Below are 24,181 nucleotides of genomic sequence, written 5' to 3'. Positions count from 1 at the left end.
TACTGATTGCACTAATCAAAAATCACTTTTCAAATGCAGCTAATTGACAAGTTTACCAACTGGAATGAAGAGAAGTCACATATGAGGTTCTCTGGGCTGCAGAAACCAAATGCTTTATTCATATGGAGTACTCAGGGCTGCACTTGACTCCAACAAGTTATCAGTACTCAGACAATTACTCATCAGCCAAAAACTGACACATCAAAGACAAATCAAACAACAACAATAAGAAACATTTACAGCAGACACTTGACAGAGAGTTAGCAGTTTGACCAAATGGGCCTTCTTGAATGTAATTTTGCACAACATGAAGAAAATAGTTATCATACTAAAAACATTTCAGAAGACTGATTAAATGGTTTAGATCTCAGTTTTACTAAAACAATTTCTGGTCAAATTTTAAAGTTCAAACTTTTATAAAAAGGAAAGCTGATCTTTTATCATGTATTTAATACTTTCATGGTACTATGTGCAAGGTACTATTTTAAGTGATTAACAACTTAAATTCATTTAGTCTGGATATTCTGTAAGATAGGTATTCATATTCTCCCTTCCATTTGATATGAGGAAACTGGAGCACTAACTAAAACCTGCCTAAGGTCATGAGGTTATTAAGGGGCAGAATGAAAGCCAGGGGCTGTGTTCTCAACCACTCTCTACTACACTATGCTATCTCCAAGTTTCACATGCACTTGTGCTTCTGGTTGAGGTGACACTTCATGTTAATTTATTTCAGAAGGACCAGAGTAGAACCACTCCCGATTTTTGTGCTTCTCAATCAGGAGGCTCAGAAACTTAGGACTTCAAGAAGGCAGGACTAGGGATTTGATAACTATTCTTATCATTCTGAAAGTTTAGAACTGACATTATACATATCTAATTAAGATAGGATGGAAAAATAACATACACACTTTGGAAGTAAGCATCTTGACAAATAAGGACTTATGGGGAGAAAATAAGAAAATGTCTTCGCTAAAACTTTTGAATCCCTGCTCTTTTTGAAAGGATAATTCTACCCCAAAAGATTTGGTATCCAAAAAATAAATAAAAATATATATATATAAAAAGAAGAGATCGGTGAAAATAAATAAATAAAAGAAGGAATCAGATAAAAATTAGAACCAGATATAGATAGATATGGGTGGATGGATGAACGATGGATTGACAGGTGAGCAAGGACTAGTTCTACATAAATATTAAACCTAAAAGTCACAAGAGAACACAAAATACATATGCCAGAACAGTCTGAACAAGAGTAAACTAAAAGGAAATAAAAACTAAATCATAAATCACACGTGGGCTATATGTAAAGAATATTAGGGAAAATATCACAAAACATGGGATTTTCTTTCTTGACAATCGGCACCATTTTTCTAGGCTTATCATCCCTCAACGATCATTCTAGATCAGGCTAATTATTTATCTGACACATTTCTTACAAAAGTATCAGGGAATGATTTGTAAAATGACATGCTTGCCTTCTAGGAAAGTCCAACCTCTTAACCCAAGCTTTTCTAGGTTCTTCTTATAACCAAGGGCAATTAAAATTTATTAACCTATCAAAATCCTTTCTGAACTTTTACATTTCTGGTTTATATGCAGGTAGTTTCCAAATTTCTCTCTCCAATTATGTCCCCCCTCTCTCTTGAGCATGTACCCAACTCCTATTACCACCTACCAGTAGATGACTCTAATGTTTTTAAGGCATTTCACCCTCCACAAAATCACTCATCATATTCTTCCATATTCCTTCACCCTCTGGGGTTTCTAAATTCTGTGAAAGGCCCCATTAGCACTCCAGATGTCCACACGGGACACACAGGGCTCATCTTGATTCTTCTCTTCCTCTCCCCGTCACTTTGCACATTCAATTATCCAGACTTTCAACCCTTTCCCTGTCTTCTCGACTTTGCATTTACTTTGCCACAGACTAACTAGTTCAGACCTCCATCATCTCTAACTACAACAACTCACAGAGTTGTCGTTCTAGAAAGGAGATGTACCTGGTTCACTCTTCTGCTTATGAAGAGTTTTTAAAGCTCTTACAAATATACAGAAAGACTAGCACCCAAAGTAAATCAGCAAGGGATAGGAAGAGCCAACTTATGAAAGAAAAATTGGTCTGTAAAAATATGATAAAAGCAGCAATTGTTTAAGAATTATATCTTAAAACAAAGATACATTATTCCTTCTTATTAGATTAGCAAGAACTTTTAAGAAATGATTAACACCCGGTATTGGTGGGAATGGGATATTAGATGTTCTTATGTACTACTGGAGGAAGTGTAAATTGGTATATTCTTATTTGGAGGTTAATGTGGTAATATTATCCAAAAGTCTAGAAATTCAGCATACCTTTTGATCTAATATTACCATTGCTAGAAATTTAACCTGCAGTTAAAAAAGAAATACATTTTTAAAAGATTATCAGGAAAGCCCTATATGTTTAAAAATTAAGCAATATACTTCTAAATAATCCACAGATACACAATAAAACAAAATGGAAATCAAAAAATACTATGAACTGAAGGATAATGAATAAATGATGCCAAATTTTGTGGGATAAGGCTAAAGTGATTAGATTGAAATTTACAGCACTGAAGTGCATATATTATAAAAGAAAGATTAAAAAAAATCACCTAAGTCTCCATCTCAAAAAATTAGAAAAAGAATACCAATTTAATAAGATGGGAATGAAGACAAATGCAGAAATCAATTAAACAGAAAACAAACAAACCTGGGGCAGTGGGAATCAATACAGCCAAAATATAGTTCAATTGTCGGGGAGGGGACCTGATAAAATTTAATAGGCTCTAGCAACACTAATCAAGAAAAAAGTGACTGTATTGCCAATATTGTAAATTAATTTTCAAGGCTTATAGTTATTACAAAGATATTTTAGAGCATATTATGAACAATTTCTGGCAAAAAATTTGAAATTTTACAATATATGAACACATTCCTACTAAAAAATGGAAACTTACCAAAACCAACATAAGTAACAAAAAATCTGAATAGTCTATATTAAAGAATTTGAGCCTATAATTAAAAACCTTCTCATAAAGAAATCTCTAAGCCCAAATGGCTTTACCACTTAATTCTTCTAAAGATTAACAAAGACAATAATCTTACAATAACCCACAGAGAGAATGGAAATGTAGAAAACACTTTCTTACTTGTTTTATGAGGCCAGAAAAACCCTACCCAAGAAGAACATCCAAAAAAAAAGAAATGTAATTAAGCTAATCTCTCTCTCACAGCACATAGATTTTAAAAATCCCACAATATACTGACACACAGAAAGTAGTGACATATGAAAGGCATAATATACTCCAGAAATTAGGCTATTCCAGGAATGCCACATTGGTTTAACATTTGAAAAATCAATCAGTGTAATTCACTATATTAACAGAAGAACAGAGAAAAAAAAAAATCACAAAAAACCCCACATAGAACATCAACTGATGGAGAAAAAGCATTTGTTAAAATTCAATACCTACTAGATAGAAGGAATAGAATACAAGTAAGTTCCCTTCTGATAAAGGTTATCTACAAAGAAAAAAACTACAGCAAACATCATATCTAATGATGAAATATTAAAAGTTTCCCCTTAAGATTGACTGGGGGCCAAGTGCGGTGGCTCAGGCCTGTAACCTTAGCACTTTGGAAGGCTGAGGTGGGAGGATTTGCTTGAGGCCAGGAGATCAAGACCAGCCTGAGCAAGAGCAAGACCCTGTCTCTACAAGAAAACAGAAAAATTAACCAGGTGTGGTGGCATGGGCCAATTACTTGGGAGGCTGAGGCAGGAGGATTGCTTGAACTCAGGAGTTTGAGGTTGCAGTGAGCTATGATGACACCACTGCACTCTAGCCTAGGTGACAAGCAAGAAAAAAAAAAAAAAAAAAAAAGATTGGGAATGAAGTGAGAATATCCACCATCATCATTTTTACTTAATTACATGAAGTCCTAGCCAGTGCAATAACGCACAAAAAACCAAAAGGCATTAAGATTAGAAAAATAAATAAAATTGTTAATATTTGTAGATGACACAATTGTGTATGTAAAATATCCAAAAGAACATACAAAGTATTAGAATAAATGAATTTACTAAGGTTGCCAGATACAAATATCCAGAAATCAACTTTATTTCCATATACAAGCAAGCAACTAGACAATGATAATATTACTTACGAAAACATCAAAACACATCAATTGTCTAGGAATTATTCTTTTTGTCTTTAACTCTTTATTGTGATGATTTAAACTTAAAAGTTATAAGTACAAAGAATCCCCACATTTCCTTCACTCATGTTCCCCAAATGCTGGCACAAACCTTTATTCATCTTATGACACCAATAAAAAAATGAAAAAGCAAACTAGTAAGTGGAAAAAGATATTTCCAATACAACCCCCCCCCTTTATAACCAGGATACAACAGAATTCCTACAAAACAAAAAGATGGACAACCCAATAGAAAAATGGCCAAAACTCAAAAACCACATCACAAAAAAAAAAAATATATGATCAATAAACACAGAAAAATGCTCAAGAAAGATGTTAATTAGAACCTCAGTGAGATATTATTACTCCCTACCTAGAATAGCTAAAAGTGAAAAGAATGACAATACCAAGGGTTGGTAAGAATGTGGAGCAACTAGAACTCTCCTACACAACACAGCTGTAGGAAAGTAAACTGGCACAAACTGAACACAATCCTATGACCTTGCAATTCTGCTCCCAGGTACATATCTATCAGAAATGTTTACATATGAGTAAACAAGAGACCTAAGAATTTCACAGCAGCACTACTCCAGTGGCCCCAAACTGGAAACAACCCAAATGCCACTCCTACTGGATAGGTAAATGAACGGTGACATAGCCATAGGGTGGAACACTATGAGAATGGATGAACTATTGCCACAAGCAACATGATTAAATCTCAAAAACAAAATATTGAACAAAAGAGGGCAAGTTTTAAAAAGGGCAATAGTGTAAAAGTCCATTAGATAAAGTTAAAAAAAAAAAAAAAGGAAAACTAATACATGGTACTAAAGTAAGAATAGTGTGTCCTTTAATGAGTGGGGGGTAGTGTCTGGAAAAGACACAATGAAGGGCTTCTGGGGCTGGTAAATTTTGATTTCTTGATCTGAGTAGTGAATAAGTAAGCATATTCCTTTCATAAAAATTAAACTGTACACATATGATTTGGTACATTACACGTTACTTTTCAATAAAAAGTATATATAAAAAGGAAGTATATGTAAAAATACATGTGTAACTCAACTTTCAAAAACTGCCTAAATGAATAATAATAAAAAGAAACACTGCTAATTTGAGGACTGTGAAATTACAGGTGTTTACTTTTTGTTTCACTGTTATAGACCAAATTTTATTCAATTAACACACTACAGTTAAAAGATGTTTCAAATATCACTAAAAACATGAAAAAAAAAACAGCCTCCCTACCCTCATAATCTGCTCCAGTTTATGCTCCCAGGCTAATTTTGTATCAGGTATGCTAAGCTTAATACCTCTCAACTACTTGCCATGTACGTTATTTTCTCACAGCCTGGAATATCCCAAATTCCCCCCGTTGGCTCAATTTAAATACCACATTCTTAGTGATTTTTTTTCATAAACATTTTCACTCTTCTTACTCCCACTCCTTTGAAAGGATATTAAATATCATTACAGTTTCAGCACTAATCCTCAGGCAACTGAATATTTACAAGACACCAGGCAGAGAGGACCACCTATTTCTTGCTCTAAATCGATCCCTACTTCATAAAACACATCTCCCAATTTTTAAAGATGTAATTGAAATAAAGATACTCTAATTGGAATAGATTTGAAAGTATTTTGTACTTTGTAAGTACAAATCAGATCTAATAACAGCTACAACAATGGCAAATGAGGAGATTTTTACTCAAAGTAATAAAAGTAGACAGGGGACTCCACTATTTGAAAAAAAAAGGCATAGATGTAGACAAACAAGAGTTATCAATTTCCAAAGAAGGCAGGCCAAGAACTATAGAATTGCAGGCCCCTAAGGGCATGAAATTCTCTACCTTTGGTGTGATGCTAATAAACAAAAGAACTTTCTGGTTTTTCTTTCTCTTACTATTGGAGCAGTATCCTGTAGGCTGGAAGTAGAAGGCCACAAGAGGGGTATTTAGGTTCACATAAACCTCACACTGAGTGACTTTCTGGAGAGTCAGTCCCTGACTGTTACAGATTATGGGCCTATGATTCCCTAAAAGTTAAGAAACACTGAATGACCTAGGGGAACATTTCCCAAAAATCATACAAGTTGATTTTGGGGAGTCCATGACCAAGTTTTTAATTTGATGTGTATTGTTTTGGGGGGGGGGGTGTGTGTGTGTGTTTGAGACAGAGGGTCTCCCTCTGTTTCCCAGGTTAGAGTGCAGTGGTGTCATAATAGCTCACTGCAGCCTCCAACTCCTGGGCTCAAGCAATCCTCCTGCCTCAGACTCACAAGTAGCTGGAACTATAGGAACGTGTCAAGTTTGACTAATTTTTCTATTTTTTGTAGAGACAGGGTCTTGTTCTTGCTCAGGCTGGTTTCAAACTCCTGGCCTCAAGCAATCATCCTGCCTCTGCCTTCCAAAGTGCTAGGATCACAGGCCTGCTTCACCACACCCCGTGTTGATGTGTATTTGAAAAGAACAAGCACATCAAACCCATAATGTCACAGTAGTGACATAACTGATCAATTTAAAATAAATCAATTTAAGAAAAAAAAAAAAGGTAATTGAGTAGCTAACGAGGCAATATCTGGATTGATTACAGTGATGGTGCACCCAGGGACTGGGCCTTAGGAAACATGGGATGGAAAGAAGCTGTTTAATGGAGAGCACATGCTTTTACTTTTGCTATTCAAACTTCTTTTCTGATCTCTGAAAGTGTACTCAATTCAATAATCTCAGAAATTCCTATCATCTTGAGAAATACTGGCTAAATTAACCCAGAAATTATATTGGCTCCAGCATTTTTCCCTCTGAATTCTTTTTCCAATTTGGAAGCCGTGATACCATTATGGATGGAAGTTTATGGCAAAGAGCCATAAGAAAAAGCCACTGATAAGGAATATGTCAATAAAAAGCTGGCTTTAAAATCTCAGGGCACAGAAAGCTCTTTCAAAATGATTGAACTCTGTTGTACATGGTATGACTTGATACTGAATATATGGAAATGCTCAGAAATGTTATTGGCTAAATCTGAAGGGAAGTAGCTATTTAACCACAGTACCACAAGCATACTCATAGGCTCATTAAACTCTGTACCCCATCCATGCTTCGCTAAACAGAATAAAACTGCTGAAGTCCATAGTTTTCATGAGAAAGTCTCACAAAGCTCCATTCAATTTCATTAAGCCATACAGCAAAGCCACACTGCCAGACACAGGGAGAGAAAGAGAGTGAATACACTAGAAACAGAGGGCTCTGAGAGAACGAGACCTACAGAATTCATTTCTTCTATCCAGGGTACCATATGCAGGAAATCTGGGCTTCAGGCTAAAAAGTGGTCTGTAACTTAATTGGCATTAAAACATTGCTAGGCACACAGCATAAACACTTCCAAACAATTATCCACTTTAACCACGTATTTTCTTTAATAACTACAACTTTGGTTTAAAAAAGAATTGTAAGAGTTGTCTGCTTTCTCTGCCTTCCTTTTGAAATTTAATTTTTATGAAATACTTCAAACATTCAGAAAAAAAAATTTTTAATAATATGACATTGAGAGTTAACAAATGTTAGCATCTTGCCACACTGTTCCTTCTTCCCCATGCTGCCCTTATAGCAACCAGACAACCAGAAATGGAGAAGGAAAGGCTTCATGAAGACAATGGTTTTGAGAACTGGGCACATGACTTATACTTCCTTGGTAAACAGGCACAGCCACGGAGCTCAAAAATAACATTAAAGGGGATACAGTTTAAAATTAATGCAAAATCTATAAAGTCTAACGTTCAACTAGCTTTTCCATTTCCCACAGAGGGGTGGGGAACCTGTGGCCCAACAGGTCCTTAACTGCAGCCTTTTGACTGAATCCAAATTTAACAGAACAAATCCTTTTATTAAAATGGGTATAGCAGAGAAAGACGAAGTTTTTCTTGCCTCTTTGGGTGCTTAAAAAAGAACAATCTTGAAATCAGAAGGCCACAGGTTCCCCACATCCAGGTGACAAGGTTAAAAGTATATATTCCTACCTAAAGCAATGCCTGGCTATCTCTTAGGTAGTACTGAGATACAATTTAGATCAAGACAGAATATCTTTGTCTTTCAACTAACTAAATGGTGACAATTCCATATCTATTGCCCAAATACTTGCATCAATGGAATAAATTGCAGTCAATTCCACATACATCTTTCTGCATGTGTTAATTCAAAAACAGATTTGTAAGTGAAGGAAGAAATCCCATTCATCTTATTCAGTTAACTATATATAATCAAGATAAAAAATATTTAAAAGCCTTTACATAAAGCATTTTCTTACAACTCTTCTAACTTATGTTTTTAAAGTCTACTGTCTGCACTCATACAACAACTCTTTTTTTAGCAATGAAGATTAGAAACCAACCTTTGTTGTGATATTTAATTTATAATGTAAAGCCACCAGTTAGTAAAAACTTACTTGACATAAGTTTTGGAATCTGGGCTTGTCCTCTTAACAGTGGCCTGTATAAGTTTCCCTGATAAGTCGCAGGTGGTGGTGCAGCATTGCTGTAAACACCGGTTCCTGAGCCTCTTGGCATGACATGGCTATAAAATAAAAGGATCCCGTCCAACACACAAGAGAAAAATTATATGGCAATATATCCATCACATCACAGCTGACACAAATTAAGCAAGTGTTTGAAGCCATATCTTTACTACTAGATCTGACTAAAATAACACAAATCAAAAAGGTTCATAACTAAAGTTCAAAACCACACAATGGTAATGGTGATAGCAAATGTTCATTTGTCACACCAAGATTCTCAATTGATAATCATTTTTACATTATACAAAAATAATTTGAGTCTATTTCTCTGTTTTTGCATTATATTTCAGTTTTTTCAAAGACCTATGTCATTGCTTTTATTGTACACATTACTACTTCACATTTGCTATTTTCAATTTATTATGTCAAACACTTCCCTATATCTTTTGTTAGTCTTCATAATTCTAATATGTACATCTATAGAATATTTCATTATGTTGATGTCTCATATTCCACTAGGCCATTCCTCTCATTTAGCACTAGTATTATAGATTACAATGCACTAGAAATATTTGGGCATATAACTATGTTCCTCTAAAATTATCTCCTCAGGATAAATTCCAAGAAGTAGGAATTTGGATCAAAGGTTAAGAGTATCTTCAGAACTCAGAACTCTATTTAGAGGAAATACTATGTTGCTTTCCAAAATAGTTAGCATAATGCAAAAAAGATATCTTAAGACAATTTTAAATTTGCATTTCTTTTACTGTTATTAATGAAGACTTTCCAAAACAATAACAGCTAACATTTACAGTCTTCAGTAATTATCCTAAGCACTTACCAGACATTAACTCACCTAATTCTTACAACATCATCATAATTTTAAGAGTTTAATTATTGTCTCCACTTTAGACATAAGGAATCTCGGGCACAGAGTGGTTCAGTAACTTTCACAAACATATTAAGTGGTAAAGGTATTTCAATGCAGGTATTTCACGGATCTAAAGTCCACGCCCACAACCAATGCCACACTGTCCCGCTTACTAGTCACTGTATAAATTACATGCTGCTGATGACCCTCTACCTTAATCACTTTTTGAATCTTAAGGTTTTCCCATTAATTGAAAATATCTATTTATGAGTTACCATTATTAATTCATGAACCATAACACATTAATATTTCCCTCAGCTTGTTGTTCTTTTTATACCAGCTTTACTTGTTATTGTTTCAAAGTCCCTCTATCTATATACAGTCTCTTCTACAGCTAGGAAAAAAGACAATTCAATAGTTAATACGTGCAAAGGATAGAAATAAAAAATTTACAGAAGAGGAAATAAAAAATGACCAAAAATATATTAAAAGACAATCTCAGTAGCAGCAAAATGCACTGTTCAAGTATTAAGTAAGCAAAAATTTAAGTGTTCTGTATCTGAGATTTAAAAATAAATAAATAAATAACAAAGTGGAGGGTTTGTATGCTAATGTATTGGTTAATACTTTAATTCAGCTAAAACTTTCTTGAGGGTAAAGACAATTTTTTATTCCTTTGAAATAACTGTCAACAATATAGCAAAAAGCCTTAGAGAAATAATAGAATTATAAGCAGAGAATTTTTAAAAAATGAAGAAAATCAGAAAAATATCAAAGTTATTAAAATATCTATAAACAGTTGTATTATATGGTCTGTTAAATATTTGTGGCAGATATGCATGTTTTGTCCAAAATGCCTGTTTAGTTTTTAAAGATGGAACTCCATTCTTTGCTTGGTTTTAACTATGTATGGAATGTTATGACAGGACATAGTAGTAGTGGGAGGCAGACATAGAAATGGTGGCCAGACAAAAATATACATGTGAAATAATATTTTAAGAAAGTAAAAAAAATAAATAAATAAAACCTGTGGCATAAATACTGACCTGCTTTCTGGGATGATTCAGATAAAACAAAATATACAAGGGATGGAAATCCACGACTCACCCCAAAGTCCTGAAGGCTGCCTGATCTAGGTGGACAGGTCGCCGGTCCCGGTTAAAGCCAAGCTGGGGCTTCCACTGCCGTCCATTGCTGGATTTTTCCCAGTCACTGGGTTTCAGTACTGCTGCGGGCTTTCTGACCATTTGAAAATACAATACTTAGTTATAAGAATGAACAATCGTCAGAATAAAATAAGCTCAGGTAGTTAATTGTTGTTACCTTGCTCCAGGAAGCATTACAGCTTTAAAAATGTAATCTTCAGCAAACTGTGGGTCTTTAAAATTAATACTGGAAAAGAACAATGAACAATTTGATCATATTAGGTTGGCTTAATTATCATGTAGACTGAGGTATTTTTCATGTTTAAACAGAATAACTGGCCGGGCGCGGTGGCTCACGCCTGTAATCCTAGCACTCTGGGAGGCCGAGGCGGGTGGATTGCTCAAGGTCAGGAGTTCGAGACCAGCCTGAGCGAGACCCCGTCTCTACTAAAAATGGAAAGACATTATATGGACAACTAAAAATCTATATAGAAAAAATTAGCTGGGCATAGTGGCGCATGCCTGTAGTCCCAGCTACTCGGGAGGCTGAGGCAGTAGGATCGCTTAAGCCGAGGAGTCTGAGGTTGCTGTGAGCTAAGCTGATGCCACGGCACTCAATCTAGCCTGGGCAACAAAGTGAGACTCTGCCTCAACAAAAAAAAAAAAAAAAATAAACAGAATAACTAAAATTCAAAAGTCTTCTCCAAAAATTATTTTAGCCAATGGTTTTACCAAATGGCTAAATATCTTCCTCACCTAACGACCTCTAATTCCTGGTACACAGCCTTCATGGAACTTTCTCTGTGGGAAAAGCCATGTTCTAGCTAACTGGAGGTGATAAGAGAGAAATAAGAGACATTGTCCCAACTCTTGAGAAACTTCAATGTGATAGTGGAGACAGGTTGAAAAAGTTTACAACAAAATATAAAAATAAAGGTAAAATGTCTTTCATTTTGTTCAGTCCATGGCAGAGACTCCTAGCATGTCAGGGCAGATTAGCTCTTACTGCAATAAAGATGCAAACACTAATAGAAATATTTGCAAAATCAAAAAATGTACACAAATAGCTAAGAAACCTATGGGGGGGCAAGGAACCCCAAAAAATAATACTAAATTTTTTGGGTTGGAACCTTGTACCCTGCTCTCCTAATATGTATTTTTAAAATAATGAAATAGTCACAATTTGACAATTACACAAATGCCTATCTTTAAAAGCTATATGCTCAGACTTTGAGTATAAGCTGGGTCAAACTCCTTTTCTGGTGGCGGTTGTGTACGTGTGTGTGTATGTGTGAGAGAGAGAGAGAGAGAGAGAGAGAGTCTCAAACTTCTTTTCTGGTGGGGGTTGTGTACGTGTGTGTGTGTGTGTGTGTGTGTCTATCCCAAAGGTAAGCACAAGAGTCTTTCTTCTGACACAGCAAAGCTTCTTCTAGGACTCTAGTTATATGTCAGATTTATACTTAAGGATGCTTATAACATCTTTATTCATAATATTGAAGGACTGTAAAACTTAAGTGTATGAATAATAGTGGACTGGTTAAAGAAAGTAGGGTTCATCCTAACAATGGAATCTTCAGATTATATTTTTTAAAATTTAGTAACACAATACTTAACAACATGGGAAATATATATACGCACAACAGACTAGACTAGACATATATTCACCAAAACATTATCAGTGATTTTTTTTTCTATACAATTGTCTCTCCTTTTTTATTTTCCAAAATTCCTCCAATGATTATGGATTATAGTAACAGTTAAAAAGGTTTTACTAAAAAATGTTTTATTGAACTGGTTGACATTTTTAGATTTTTTTCTTTTTGAATACTGCCACTTTAACAACTAGAGTTCACCTGCTATGTAGAAATTTTCATTGCAGTAGGATTTAACTATATATTTTAAGTATGCAAAAATAGCTTCACTTACAATAAAAATACCACTGAGCCCAAGAACAGCTGAATTTTCCATTTACTCAATTGGTTCCTCTTACAACTCACTCTTCACTGGCAACTGTCTTTAGCTCAAATATTCTCTCATGGGCAAGGTGGCATAGGCCAGGGCAAGGTAGGATAGGCAGTGACAAAGGTTTAAGAGGGTGACAGAGGAAATGACGGTTAAGTATTCGGGCTCATTAAGGCTTTGCAATACAAAATAAAGAGAGAAAACTGGTAATAAAGCAAGACTTGGTGTCTCAAAGCAGATATCTTTGTTTCAGCAGAGCTCTTTAGCAGATTACCTAATTGTTAGAGTGTCCACTGCATACATGGTATCATGAGTGGACTAGACATACACACACTATCCAGGTATCAAGCCTGCCTTCCTTTCTAGTAAGGGAAATAAAGAAGTATTTGGTAACAGTTTTATAAGGAAGAAAGTGAAAAATGCAACAACACAAAGAAAAGATGTTAAGTCAAAGCATGTGTGTGCACTTGCCTTCCACACAAATGTCTATCAGTATGGGCTAAAGGTATGTGTGTATGGGGGAGGGAAAAGGGAATTCTTTCACCTGAGGACCAAAGAAAATACCATGCAAGAGGCTGTGGTTTAAGATAGGGCAGGACTGGTTACAGGATGGTAGGGGAAATAAATGAACAAAGATATGGCAAGGAGTTCCAGGCCAAGGAATGGCTCAGATTAATTGGAGCAGCCCTTCTCATTGGGAATCTGGGAGAGAAGCCCTTTAAAAAAATTATTTGAGTGACTACATTCTCAATTCTCCCATGGGAAGATACATAAGCTGTACCATACTAGAAGCCCGGGACACAAACTGATTCGTTACATACAACATATGCTTTAGGTTCTCAAGGCTGAATTCTCCCATGCAACTCCAGTTTAAAAGGGCTGGAATGACATAAAAAGTATATGAGCAGCAAAAGGGGGCAGTAAGAAAGGACAGCTGAACTGGGTTATGGCCATAGAGGGCTTGTCTGACTACAATGTGAAGCCACTGCAAGTTGTCAGTGAGGAAGTAAAAATGATCAAAGATGCATGTCAGAAAGAACAACCCAGCAGCAGTGTGCAAGAGAGCAGAGGTCACCAATATGTCAGTTATTCCTTAATAAAATCGATTTAAAAATCCCATTATTCATGCTTATGCTCTCAAAGGGAAAAACTTGCCAAGCCAATAGGAAAACAATCTCCAAGATCTGCCCTACTTCCTCTCAGAACCACACTCAACAAAGTGATCTGTATACTCAGTATACTACAAACCATTAAGAGACAGAAAAGGAATATCTAAAAGTAAATTAAGAAGTTCGCATTGAAAGGACAAGGACACTATTATGACTTCAAAGATTAAAGCATTCTCTCTCCTTGGATCTTTAAGAACAATATGAAGACACACTCTCTCCTAAAATGAGTTAAGCTTCCACTAGTTGAGATATTTTAATATCTTAATTTGCTATCAAAAATGTATACTAAGATCTATTATGTTTTTAGAAATGTACTTTTCCAGTATGATAACATCATCATAACTCAAACTTCCTAAAAGTGAAACAGATAGACTAAAGAGGAACCCCTTAGGCAAAGACCCAAAGGGTAACTTTATATGGATCCACACTTGTGAAGGTTCTTCATTTTTTTCAGGTTTATACAATTTAAACTTTTATAGGTAGAGCACTTAAGGAAAAAAATAAAGATTACCCTTTTACAAATTTCCACCACCAGAAACAAAGGGGATTAATTGTGGAGGGTTTATATGGGGAGAGAAAGCATTAAGTAACACTGAGATAAGGAGAGAAGCACCCTCAACCTCTGAGAAGTACAGGGAAGAAAAGAGTTAACGACATGGCCTATGGACTCAATGGGCTGCCCAACTAAAGTAAGAGAATTGTGTTTAGATTTATAGTGTTTCATCTAATTCTGTAAACAGAAGTATTTTTGTCTACTTTTCCCAAAACAGGCAAAACAGTATTAACTGATTCAGCATTAGCCTCTATGCCCCAGACCAGCTCTTCCCCAACGAGTAGCATAATGGATCCCTTCCTTGATAGGTTACCTCCCCATTGTTTTAATTGCTCGACTTCATAAACACATCATGGGCACACACACACAAAAAATTAAAACCTAAGCATAGTTGAAAATAAGGAAACTGAACAGTACTTTTATTTGTATCACAAGTAGCATTCTCGACACTATTGGTAAGAAGAAAATCTTGTAGCAAAGTCTTAATAGAAAGGAATGGAAGAATGAAATCATGCCATTTGCAACAATGTGGATGGAACTGGATGGAGAACATTATGTTAAGTGAAGTAAGCTAAATACAGAAAGACAAATCTCAAATGTTCTCACTCATATGTGGGAGCTAAATATTAAAAACAGTTAATCTCATGGAGACAGAGTAGATGATTTACCAGAGGCTGGGAAGGGTATCGGGAAGTGGGGGATAAAGTGTGGATGGTTAATGAGTGCAACAACATAATTAGTTACATAGAATGAACAATATTTGATAGCACAACAAAGTGACTATAATCAACAATAAGTTAGAGTAACTTCAGGCCAGAGGCAGTGGCTCATGCCTGTAATCTTAGCACTTTGGGAGGCCGAAGCAGGAGGATCACTTGAGGTCAGGAGTTCAAGACCAGTCTGAGCAAGAGAGAGACCCTGTCTCTATTAAAAAATAGAAAAAAATTAGCCGGATGTGGTGGTGCACACCTGTAGTCCCAGCTACTTGGGAGGCTGAGGCAGGAGGATCACTTGAGCCCACGAATTTGAGGTTGCTATGAGCTACGCTGACACCATGGCACTCTAGCCCAGGCAACAGAGTGAGACTCCATTTAAAAAAAAAAAAAAAAAAAAAAGTTAGAGTATACTTTAAAGTAACTAAAACAGTGGAACTGGAACATTCTTAATACAAAAAAAATGATAAATGCCTGAGGTGATGGCTACCCCAGTTACCCTGATTTGATTAATTCACATTGTATGCCTGTATCAAAACATCACATGCACCTTATAAAGATATACAACTATTATGTACCCATAATAATTAAAAATTTTTATAAAAGGAATGGAATGTACAACATCTTTTTTGGATTCAATCCACTTTAAGAATCATCCTTAGAAATGCTATTTTAAGTATTAGTGTTGTTAGAGATTGCTAGCACACTTCACAAAGAAAGCAGAAAACTCTAAATATAAAGTTTCATTTTTACTCTACAATTCCCTGAAACATTCCATAATCAATGTTAAACCAGCATATCAATGCAAACTGCTCCTGCAGGGAAATTTCATGATTCATATACTTGACATTTTAAAACACAGAATTTATAGGATTGTGACATTTTATCAAAGAGGTTAACCAGTTCAGTGTCCTATAAAGTAATACAGGCAGTGAAAGTTAAACCCTCTCAAGTGTTTTCCACCATCAAGTCTAATGCTGAGTGCACATATTCCACTACCTTCAGGCTTCTGATTTCAAGTTATTTGCTTGCCAACCATGAGCCTTACAAATGCTGTAGGAATGGTTACATTAAAAATAAATCTCCACACATATTCACATTTTTTTTAAAACATCTCGAAGAGATAGAATGTTCTATACTTGCCCGATTCATCCAAAAGTGAATACAGAAAGTTTGAGAAATACTACTCTGAAAAGTCTGGGCTCTTGGAAGACGCTGGCAAACACAGGTTCTAACACTATGAACTGATGTTTTATAAGGCTTTAGCACTATGTTAGGCACTATGAGAGAAAAATGAAAAACCTAACAATGCTACTGCTGAAAATTACATAAATTATAAGTTATGTTTTAGAAGACAAGCACTGAAGGACAAGCCAGAGGCAGGCAGAGAAAAGAAGGGAAGAGCATTCTAAACAATGGGAAGGAGCAGAGGTCAAGGGATACTAAAGGGAACAGCATGGGTAGTGAGGAGGTGCTGAGGATTCAGGCACAGAGCCATAGCTCTGCCATATTATGACAGGCCTTTTAAAAAGCAAAAGTAAGAGTATGTGTGTGTGTTTACACCTACCCCTCCACGTGAATAAACTTGAAAGATAACTTTCTATAATTTTAAAATCATATGCAGAAGGTTTTATATATTTAAAGTAAACAAAGATTTATTTGGAAAATACCATGTCTAGACAAACTGTAACGGTGGAGGAAGAGCAAGATGAGGAAAATTAAGGAAAACAGCTCTGTTCTATTTAAAGTTAAACTACCAATATGGTGAATGATTTATGAAATCAGAAGTGGGAAAAAAATGCTCTCCTAGGTCAGAGCTGACTGTATTGTCTAAGTGTCCTTCTATGAACTTAAGATACTTCAATAACTTGTATAATAGAGATAAGACTGCATGTAATGAGAAGTGACTTAAACACAACCTGAGGAAACACCTCCTTCAATATGTAACAAGATATTGAATGTATCCAAATAAGAAAGGAAAAAAAATTCCAGGAGTCAAAATAGAAATAACTGGCAAGTGACGCTTAAGGCTGCATTTTCATATTTTTGTTTATAACACAAATATAACACTGGGATGCAAAACAAGCCCTAAAACACACAAAAAAGTGCAGTAAACTAGATCACAGCTTCAACATTACTTCTCAGAGAACACACTGAAAATTATCTCACATATAGTTAACTTTAGTCTTTCGTGGATCTTTAGAAAATTAACTCAATTATATCAATTTTGTTATGCAGTTATTTTCAACATACAGCTGAATATGTTCCTAGATCTAGGATTTGTTTTATAAATACCAAAGGCTCATTCAGGCTCAGAAATAAACAACTAACCAACCAACAACATCATCATCCCAACAAAAATTCCAGAATCTGTCCATTAATTTTGTAACTCTCCTTTGAACAAGCCTCTCTATCCTAATTAGAAAGTTAAGTAGAATTAACTATTTCTAGAGAGCTAGGCAGGAAGACTCTTGAAAATATGCAGAACAAATTAAGGCACACAAGCAAACATGCGACAATCCAAAGAGAGGGCTGTGGAATTAACTGGCCTGAAGCGCCAACGCTTCAACGTAAGCCAGAGACCCCAGTGTCCACATCAAATCTGTCAGAGCCAGATTGTTTGTGATGGGCTTAGGAGCATGCCATTCAATTCTATACTCCATCCTTAACAAAAGAGCACAAAGACAAAGAGTCAGGACAAATTATGTGTAAAGATTAAAAAATTACGTGTAACGATAAATGAAAGCGACTAATTCAGGAAGATTTTCCAAACTCACAATAGTTTTCTTTAAATAAAAGTCCTGCTAGAATGGCAATCAGTTACTACCTAAATCCATTAAAGATAGGAAATAAATATGCTTATATTTCACAATAAGAAATCTAAAATACTTCATGAAAAGAGGAGAAATAAAAATGGGTGAGAGACAGGAGGATGTAGGATTAGCATGCTTTTACCAAATTCTTGAACACCTGAGATGTATTTGCTTTAGTCTTGCCTAGATTGGAGAAAATGGCAATTAAGCTCTGCCATCAAGATTAGTCATTCGATTATACAAATGAGTAAGTTTGTTGATTTTTATCCTAGACAGTCACATTACATTTTACATTATTTTTACTCAATAGAATAGGCTGTCAGCACTGAAGAACTGAGGTATAAATAAGTTTCCAGATAGCAGAAATTAACCCTTCAAGTTTTTAATAACTGTTGATAAAAATTTTCACAAATGCATTCTATCTCGTCTTAACTAAAATACACTACAAAATATTTTTGTTTTAAACTCTGCAGGACTGTGACTATAAACATAATTAGTCTTTTATACTGCGGTGAAGCTGTGTGTGACTCCTGTGTAGAGTTCTGTTTGCTCCTATATAACAAACTACTAGAAACTCCTACTCTCTACCTCCCACTTTCCTAATCCAGGAGGAATTAGAGGTTGTCAGGGGAAACCAGAAAACAGATAAGCAAGCTTGTTAAATCAGCAACCTTAACAATATACATAATTTAAAGTCAAGAGGCTCTGCTCTGAGGCTGCAACACAGGGACTCTTCCAATCTCAAAGCATTGGTGGATTAACAGCTGCAATTTCCTTATGAATCAGAGGTCTTTTAAAATTTATTTGCAAGTTCACAGCTGTGCTCTGGGTGAATGCCATGAATTTTGGAAAACTTACCTGACTGCAGTGTTCTGTGTCAGATCTGGTAACATGGGAACAGGAGAACATACTATTCTAAAAGCAAACAAGGGAAGAACCACATGTAAATTGTAACCTTTTAGGTAAGTGCAAGAAAGATGTTATTATGTTAGCTTTAAGAAAGAGGAATCATTAGAATGCACTGACAAAAACAATATAATTACTTATATCTTTACAAAATGATCCTGTCTTCCTTGTTATTATCTATCTTATAAACAAAAGAATTTGTAAAGAATGCCTAAAATTAAAAAGAGGAGAAAACAGATTACCCAATAAAAAAACAGAACAGGTACCTCATAAATGAAATGGTCAACCATTAACCATAAGACATTCAACCTCATTAATAATCAGAGAAATGCAACCGGAAACCACAAGATGCCAATAAGCATCTACCAGATTGACAAAAATTAAAGTCAAGACAATTCCAAGGGTTTGCCAGAACGTAGAGCAACAAGTTCTCTCACAAACTGCCACTGAGATTATATAACACAGTGTAACCATCTTGAAAAACCAACTGATCATACCTAGAAAAGATACACCTACTCTATGATCAGCAATTCCATTCCTGAATATATACCCTTGAGCAGCTGTTCTCAAACTCTGGTCTCAGAACCCTTCTACACTCTTAAAAATTACTGAGGACCTCAAAGAGCTATACTGGCTATATTTATCAACATTTACCTATTAAAAATTAAGACTAAGAAATTTTAAAAATTCTAAATTAAAGATAATACACTATTACTATCTACACTATTATTATCTATACTAACATGCAATATATTACGTTAACATAAACGTTTTATAAAAAATAGCTATTTTTTACAAATCAAAAATAAATGAGAAGTGTCACTGTTTTACATATTTTAAAAATCTCATTAATATCTGGCTTAGTTATCTATCTTAATAGCTGGATTCTCTCTCTGCTTCTGATTCAATGTCTCGAGATATCACATTACATTAGCCGCTGGAAAACTCCACTGTACACTCAAGAAAGGAACCAAGTGAGAAAAGTAAATAATACCATAACAGCTTAGTATTATTATGAAAATAGTTTTGACCTCCTGGATGCTCTGAAAAGGTTTCAGGGACACCCAGAGTACAAGGTGACACAGCTACTATGGAGAGCTGGACTATAAATCCAAGCCTTTTTTTAGTCAGCAGGGTTTTGTTTTGTTTTAAATATAATTTTCTCACTACTACTAGAAAATAAACATTTAGATGATAAGGAAAAAATGCTGACTACACTTCCTTCCAGTTGCCTCAATTATTAATATATACAATGAACACTTACTGATCTGGAAGAATGGCTTCTTCATCCAAAGAAAACTTTCCTTGAATCCCATGACATAGTTCAGGTGGTACATCCACTGGCTGTGGAAAAATGCATTCCTGATTACATACTCAAAAGAATAGAAAATGGAGACTTAAGCAGATACTTTTACACCAGTGTTCACAGCATTATTTATAAAAACCAAAACGTGGAAACAACCCAAATGTCCATCAATAGATGAATGAATAAACAAAATGTAGTATATACATACAAGTGGAATAACAGCAGCTATAAAAAGGAATGAAATTCTGATACATGCTACAAACACGGATGAACCTTGAAAACACTGTGATATAATCCACACACAAATCACAAATATATGATCCCACTTACATGAAGTACCCAAGATAAGCAAATTCACAAAGACAGAAAGTGGAAGAGAAGTTACCAGAGGCCAGGGGGAGGGCAGAATGAAGAGATATTGTTTAATATTGTTTAAGGGGTACAGAATTTCTGCTTGGAAAGATGAACAAGTTCTGGAAATGGATAATGGTGATGGTTGCACAACACTATGAATATAATTAACGCCACTTAAAAATGATTACAATGGCAAATTTACATTATGTATATTTTAGCAAAATGTAAAAAATATGCATTCCTAATAAACCAAACTGCATTCCATACCTTTGTAGAACCTGTTTGGTACAGCTCTAAAATGAAGTCGCGTAGTGGGTGATGTTTCCCCACAAATAAGACATCACCTCCAAGGCTGTTTCTTCTGGCTGGGGGGAAAATAAAAAAAGAGTAAGAACTATACATTAAAAAATTGTATGTGCAAGACCAATTTTTATGAGAGTAAAACATGGGAAAGCATCTAAGTTTTTAAAACTTAATTATAAAATTACAAAAACTAACTTAAAAGTGATACGTTATACAGAAGGAATAAGTTTTAGTACTTGATAGCATAGCAGGAAAATTACAGTTAACAATAACTTAATGTTTATTTCAGAATAGCTAGAAGACAAGAATTATAATGTTCCCAACACAAAGAAAAATCGGGTGATGGATATCCCGATTACTCAGATTTGATCACTATACAGTGCATACAGATATTAAAATATCACGTGTCCCAAAAATATATACAATGATTACATATCAATCTAAAAAGCTTTTTTTTTTTTTTTGCATTTTTAAGAAGTGACAGACCTAAATGTATGATATGTCTCTATGGAAAAAAAAATATTTTGACAATAGGTTATCAAAGATCAATCACTATCAGAAAAAAAAAATTGCTGTAAGTTATCCGAATATACTGCAAGGTAAAAAAGCAAGGTTATTTATAAAGAACTCAATTCCTTAGTATAAGACATATATAAACATTCCCCGAGGAAACACAAATTGTATCATCTGATGACAAAGATTATTCTAAAGATAGTCGATAAAGAAATTGTTTCTACAGGCTTATTATACTGGCATTAAACAAATTTTTCAATAGGCCCAGTTTTGTTATTTCCCAGTCTGAATACAACTATTGGTATTAATTACAAAATTCTACTTTTTATGCAAAATAACATTTCAAGTTAGCACTCTAAGGGGATGTGTTTGTTTCACCCTAAACTTTCAAGTAAAGCTGTTATTATTTGGGGGCAGGGGAGTGGTAGGGGAGAAGGCAGATGGAGAAAATGAATAGTATCTTCCCAACAGGCAAAAATATTTTTGTGTGTGAACGTCATATAATAATCAAAAATTCAAAGGATATTCATGAAGTGCTGCTTTCTTAAAAAGTTAATAAACATTTAAGTACTACTCAAGTTAAAGATAAATTAAGCAAAATTAACATTTGTTATAAAAAAATAAAATCAACAATTTATGTCTCCCTTTATGGGAAATTGACAAATGGAAAATAACTGTCTAATTTTATACAGAAATGTAAAGTCTATATAACACAAATCAATGTTGATCAAGTGGAAGTGTAATTCTTACTCTCTTCTGGAGTGAGGTCTGGGTATACCTCTTCTAGGGCAGCACGCAGCCTTCGCTCATCCACAAATGGCAACAGAGCAACACCTGGGAAAACAAATGCACACGAACCACCCCAGCTATTAGGATCACCTAAATTCCAACTTATCATTCGTCCAAATAAATGTTTCTAGTAGAATATCCTTGCTGATATGAAAACATTTTGGAACTAACCTCTGTTGTCTCATCTAGTGAAAACTTAGCTGCTAATATTTTCTACATGGTGGTAGAAGAAAAAATTCTACATATTTTCCATCCTTAAAATGGCTCACATGGCAAATCATATGTTCTGAATCTTAACTCTGTGGTGATAAAATTTTTACATGAAATGAAATGAATGAGTGGCCACTTGGATACTCGCCTTACTTACTAAGATGGCCTCAGGAAAGCCAGTTAATCTCCCTGGGGCTCAAGCTAGCCCTGTAATCTTTCTAGTATTTTGTAAAATACATTTCTTTTGTAAAATGAGATCATTCAATTAAAATATTCAGTTTTGTTCAACTAGAATACACAGGTCTTTTCCACCTCTAAAACTGCATCGTATTCTGTTTATATTTTAAAGCCTACTAATTAATTTATAAACAAAAAATCTTTAGACTTGCTTAAATAAACTTGGAGGCAGGAGACAAAAGAGAGGCTGTTGACTGGAGGCTGAAAATGAGCCCCTAGAGTATGCTAGAATTAAGAGCACTGCTTTATTTGGACCCACAAACATAATTTTCAAAGAAGCATGTCACCAATACGACATTTATTACTAAAAAAATACACAAAGTTATTGAAGTATATATATGTTCTGTTATATATAATTTTTAAAAAGTTGGTTTTTCTTTTTTGAGACAGGGTCTCACTGTTGCCTGGGCTAGAGTGCAGTGGCATCATCATAGTTCATTGCAACCTTGAACTTCTGGGCTCCAGTGGTCCTCCTGCCTCAGCCTCCCTAATAGTTGGGACTATAGGCATGCACTACCATGCCCAGCTAATTTTTCTATTTTTTGTAGAGATGGGGGTCTCACTATGTTGCTCGGGCTGATTTTGAACTCGAGGCTTCAAGCAATCCTCCGGCCTTAGCCTCCCAAAGTGGTAGGATTACAGGTGTGAGCCACTGTGCCTGAATAACTAGTATTTTAACTAAATAAAAGTTTTAAGATAACAGCAAAGACAAATGCTACATAATTTTGAAGTTGCTACCACTCAAAACTGCTGTTTTGGGATTATTCCCTTTAAAATTGTAAGAAATGAGAAGGTTTCCAAAGTTGTCATTATTTAGCGTACTGTATTTTCAAAAATTCTCTTACTAGGCAGTGGAATGTTTAATTTTTTCTGTTAAAAAGAAACTGAGTTCTAGCATGGATTTTGAATTGCCTTAAAAAATGATTTCAAGGATATTAGTATCTCACCTCTGAGTCACGTTATTTCAATTGCTATTAATAGTAAACCCATGCAAAAAATCTGGAAAACTGCTTGTTTTAGTCATACACTTCAGAGAAATACATCCATGAGAAACTATTACATTATCTAAGCTTCTGCTTTTTATCTCCTATATTTAGGATCTAAAAATAACCTATAAAACATTTCTTACTGTATCAACTACAGAAGCTAAAACCAATCAGTAAGCAACTTGGCAGTGCTACTGACAGCAATAAAGTTACTAAGCAATAAAGTCAGCCCTCCTGGCCAGGGTAGAAAGGAATGCCTTACATCCAGATATGACAGTGCTGGAGAGTGAGCTGACGGTAAAAATGAGAAAAGCAGCTATGGTTTTCTGAGCATTTACTATGTCGCATGTATTATCTCATTTAATCTTCTCGAACACCCAGAGGTAGCTCAAGTAGTGGTTAATACTCAAGTGAACAGTCATTTCAACTGTGAGCTCTAGAATCAGACTCTCTGGGTTTAGATCTTGGCTACCACTGTGTGACTTTGATCAAATTACTTAAATTCTCTATTTATATATAAATTATATAGCAATTAAAACTACTATGCTGTGTATATCTATATAGTACTAAGTAAATTTTACAAAAACTATATTACTGTTAAATTATACATAATGTTAAGTACAC

General features: G+C 34.9%; 1 protein-coding gene across 2 annotated transcripts in view; it reads right to left on the bottom strand.

Moving 5' to 3' along the window:
• The window catches only part of XRN2 (5'-3' exoribonuclease 2), a 76,040-nt gene that overhangs the window by 11,144 nt on the left and 40,715 nt on the right, over positions 1-24,181 (bottom strand). For both annotated transcript variants that reach the window (XM_069496438.1, XM_069496439.1), the window contains exons 21-27: positions 22,086-22,169; positions 20,787-20,884; positions 20,124-20,203; positions 18,812-18,868; positions 10,922-10,990; positions 10,706-10,837; positions 8,659-8,786 (exon numbers count right to left, since the gene is read on the bottom strand). In XM_069496438.1, coding sequence (XP_069352539.1) covers positions 8,659-8,786; positions 10,706-10,837; positions 10,922-10,990; positions 18,812-18,868; positions 20,124-20,203; positions 20,787-20,884; positions 22,086-22,169 — 648 coding nt within the window. The remainder of the gene's footprint in view (positions 1-8,658; positions 8,787-10,705; positions 10,838-10,921; positions 10,991-18,811; positions 18,869-20,123; positions 20,204-20,786; positions 20,885-22,085; positions 22,170-24,181) is intronic.

The sequence above is a fragment of the Eulemur rufifrons genome, chromosome 20 (genome assembly GCF_041146395.1).
Source record: "Eulemur rufifrons isolate Redbay chromosome 20, OSU_ERuf_1, whole genome shotgun sequence".
Taxonomy (NCBI): Eukaryota; Metazoa; Chordata; class Mammalia; order Primates; family Lemuridae; genus Eulemur; species Eulemur rufifrons.
The sequence above is the reverse complement of the archived record's forward strand: the minus strand, read 5'-3'. Positions and strand labels throughout refer to the sequence as shown.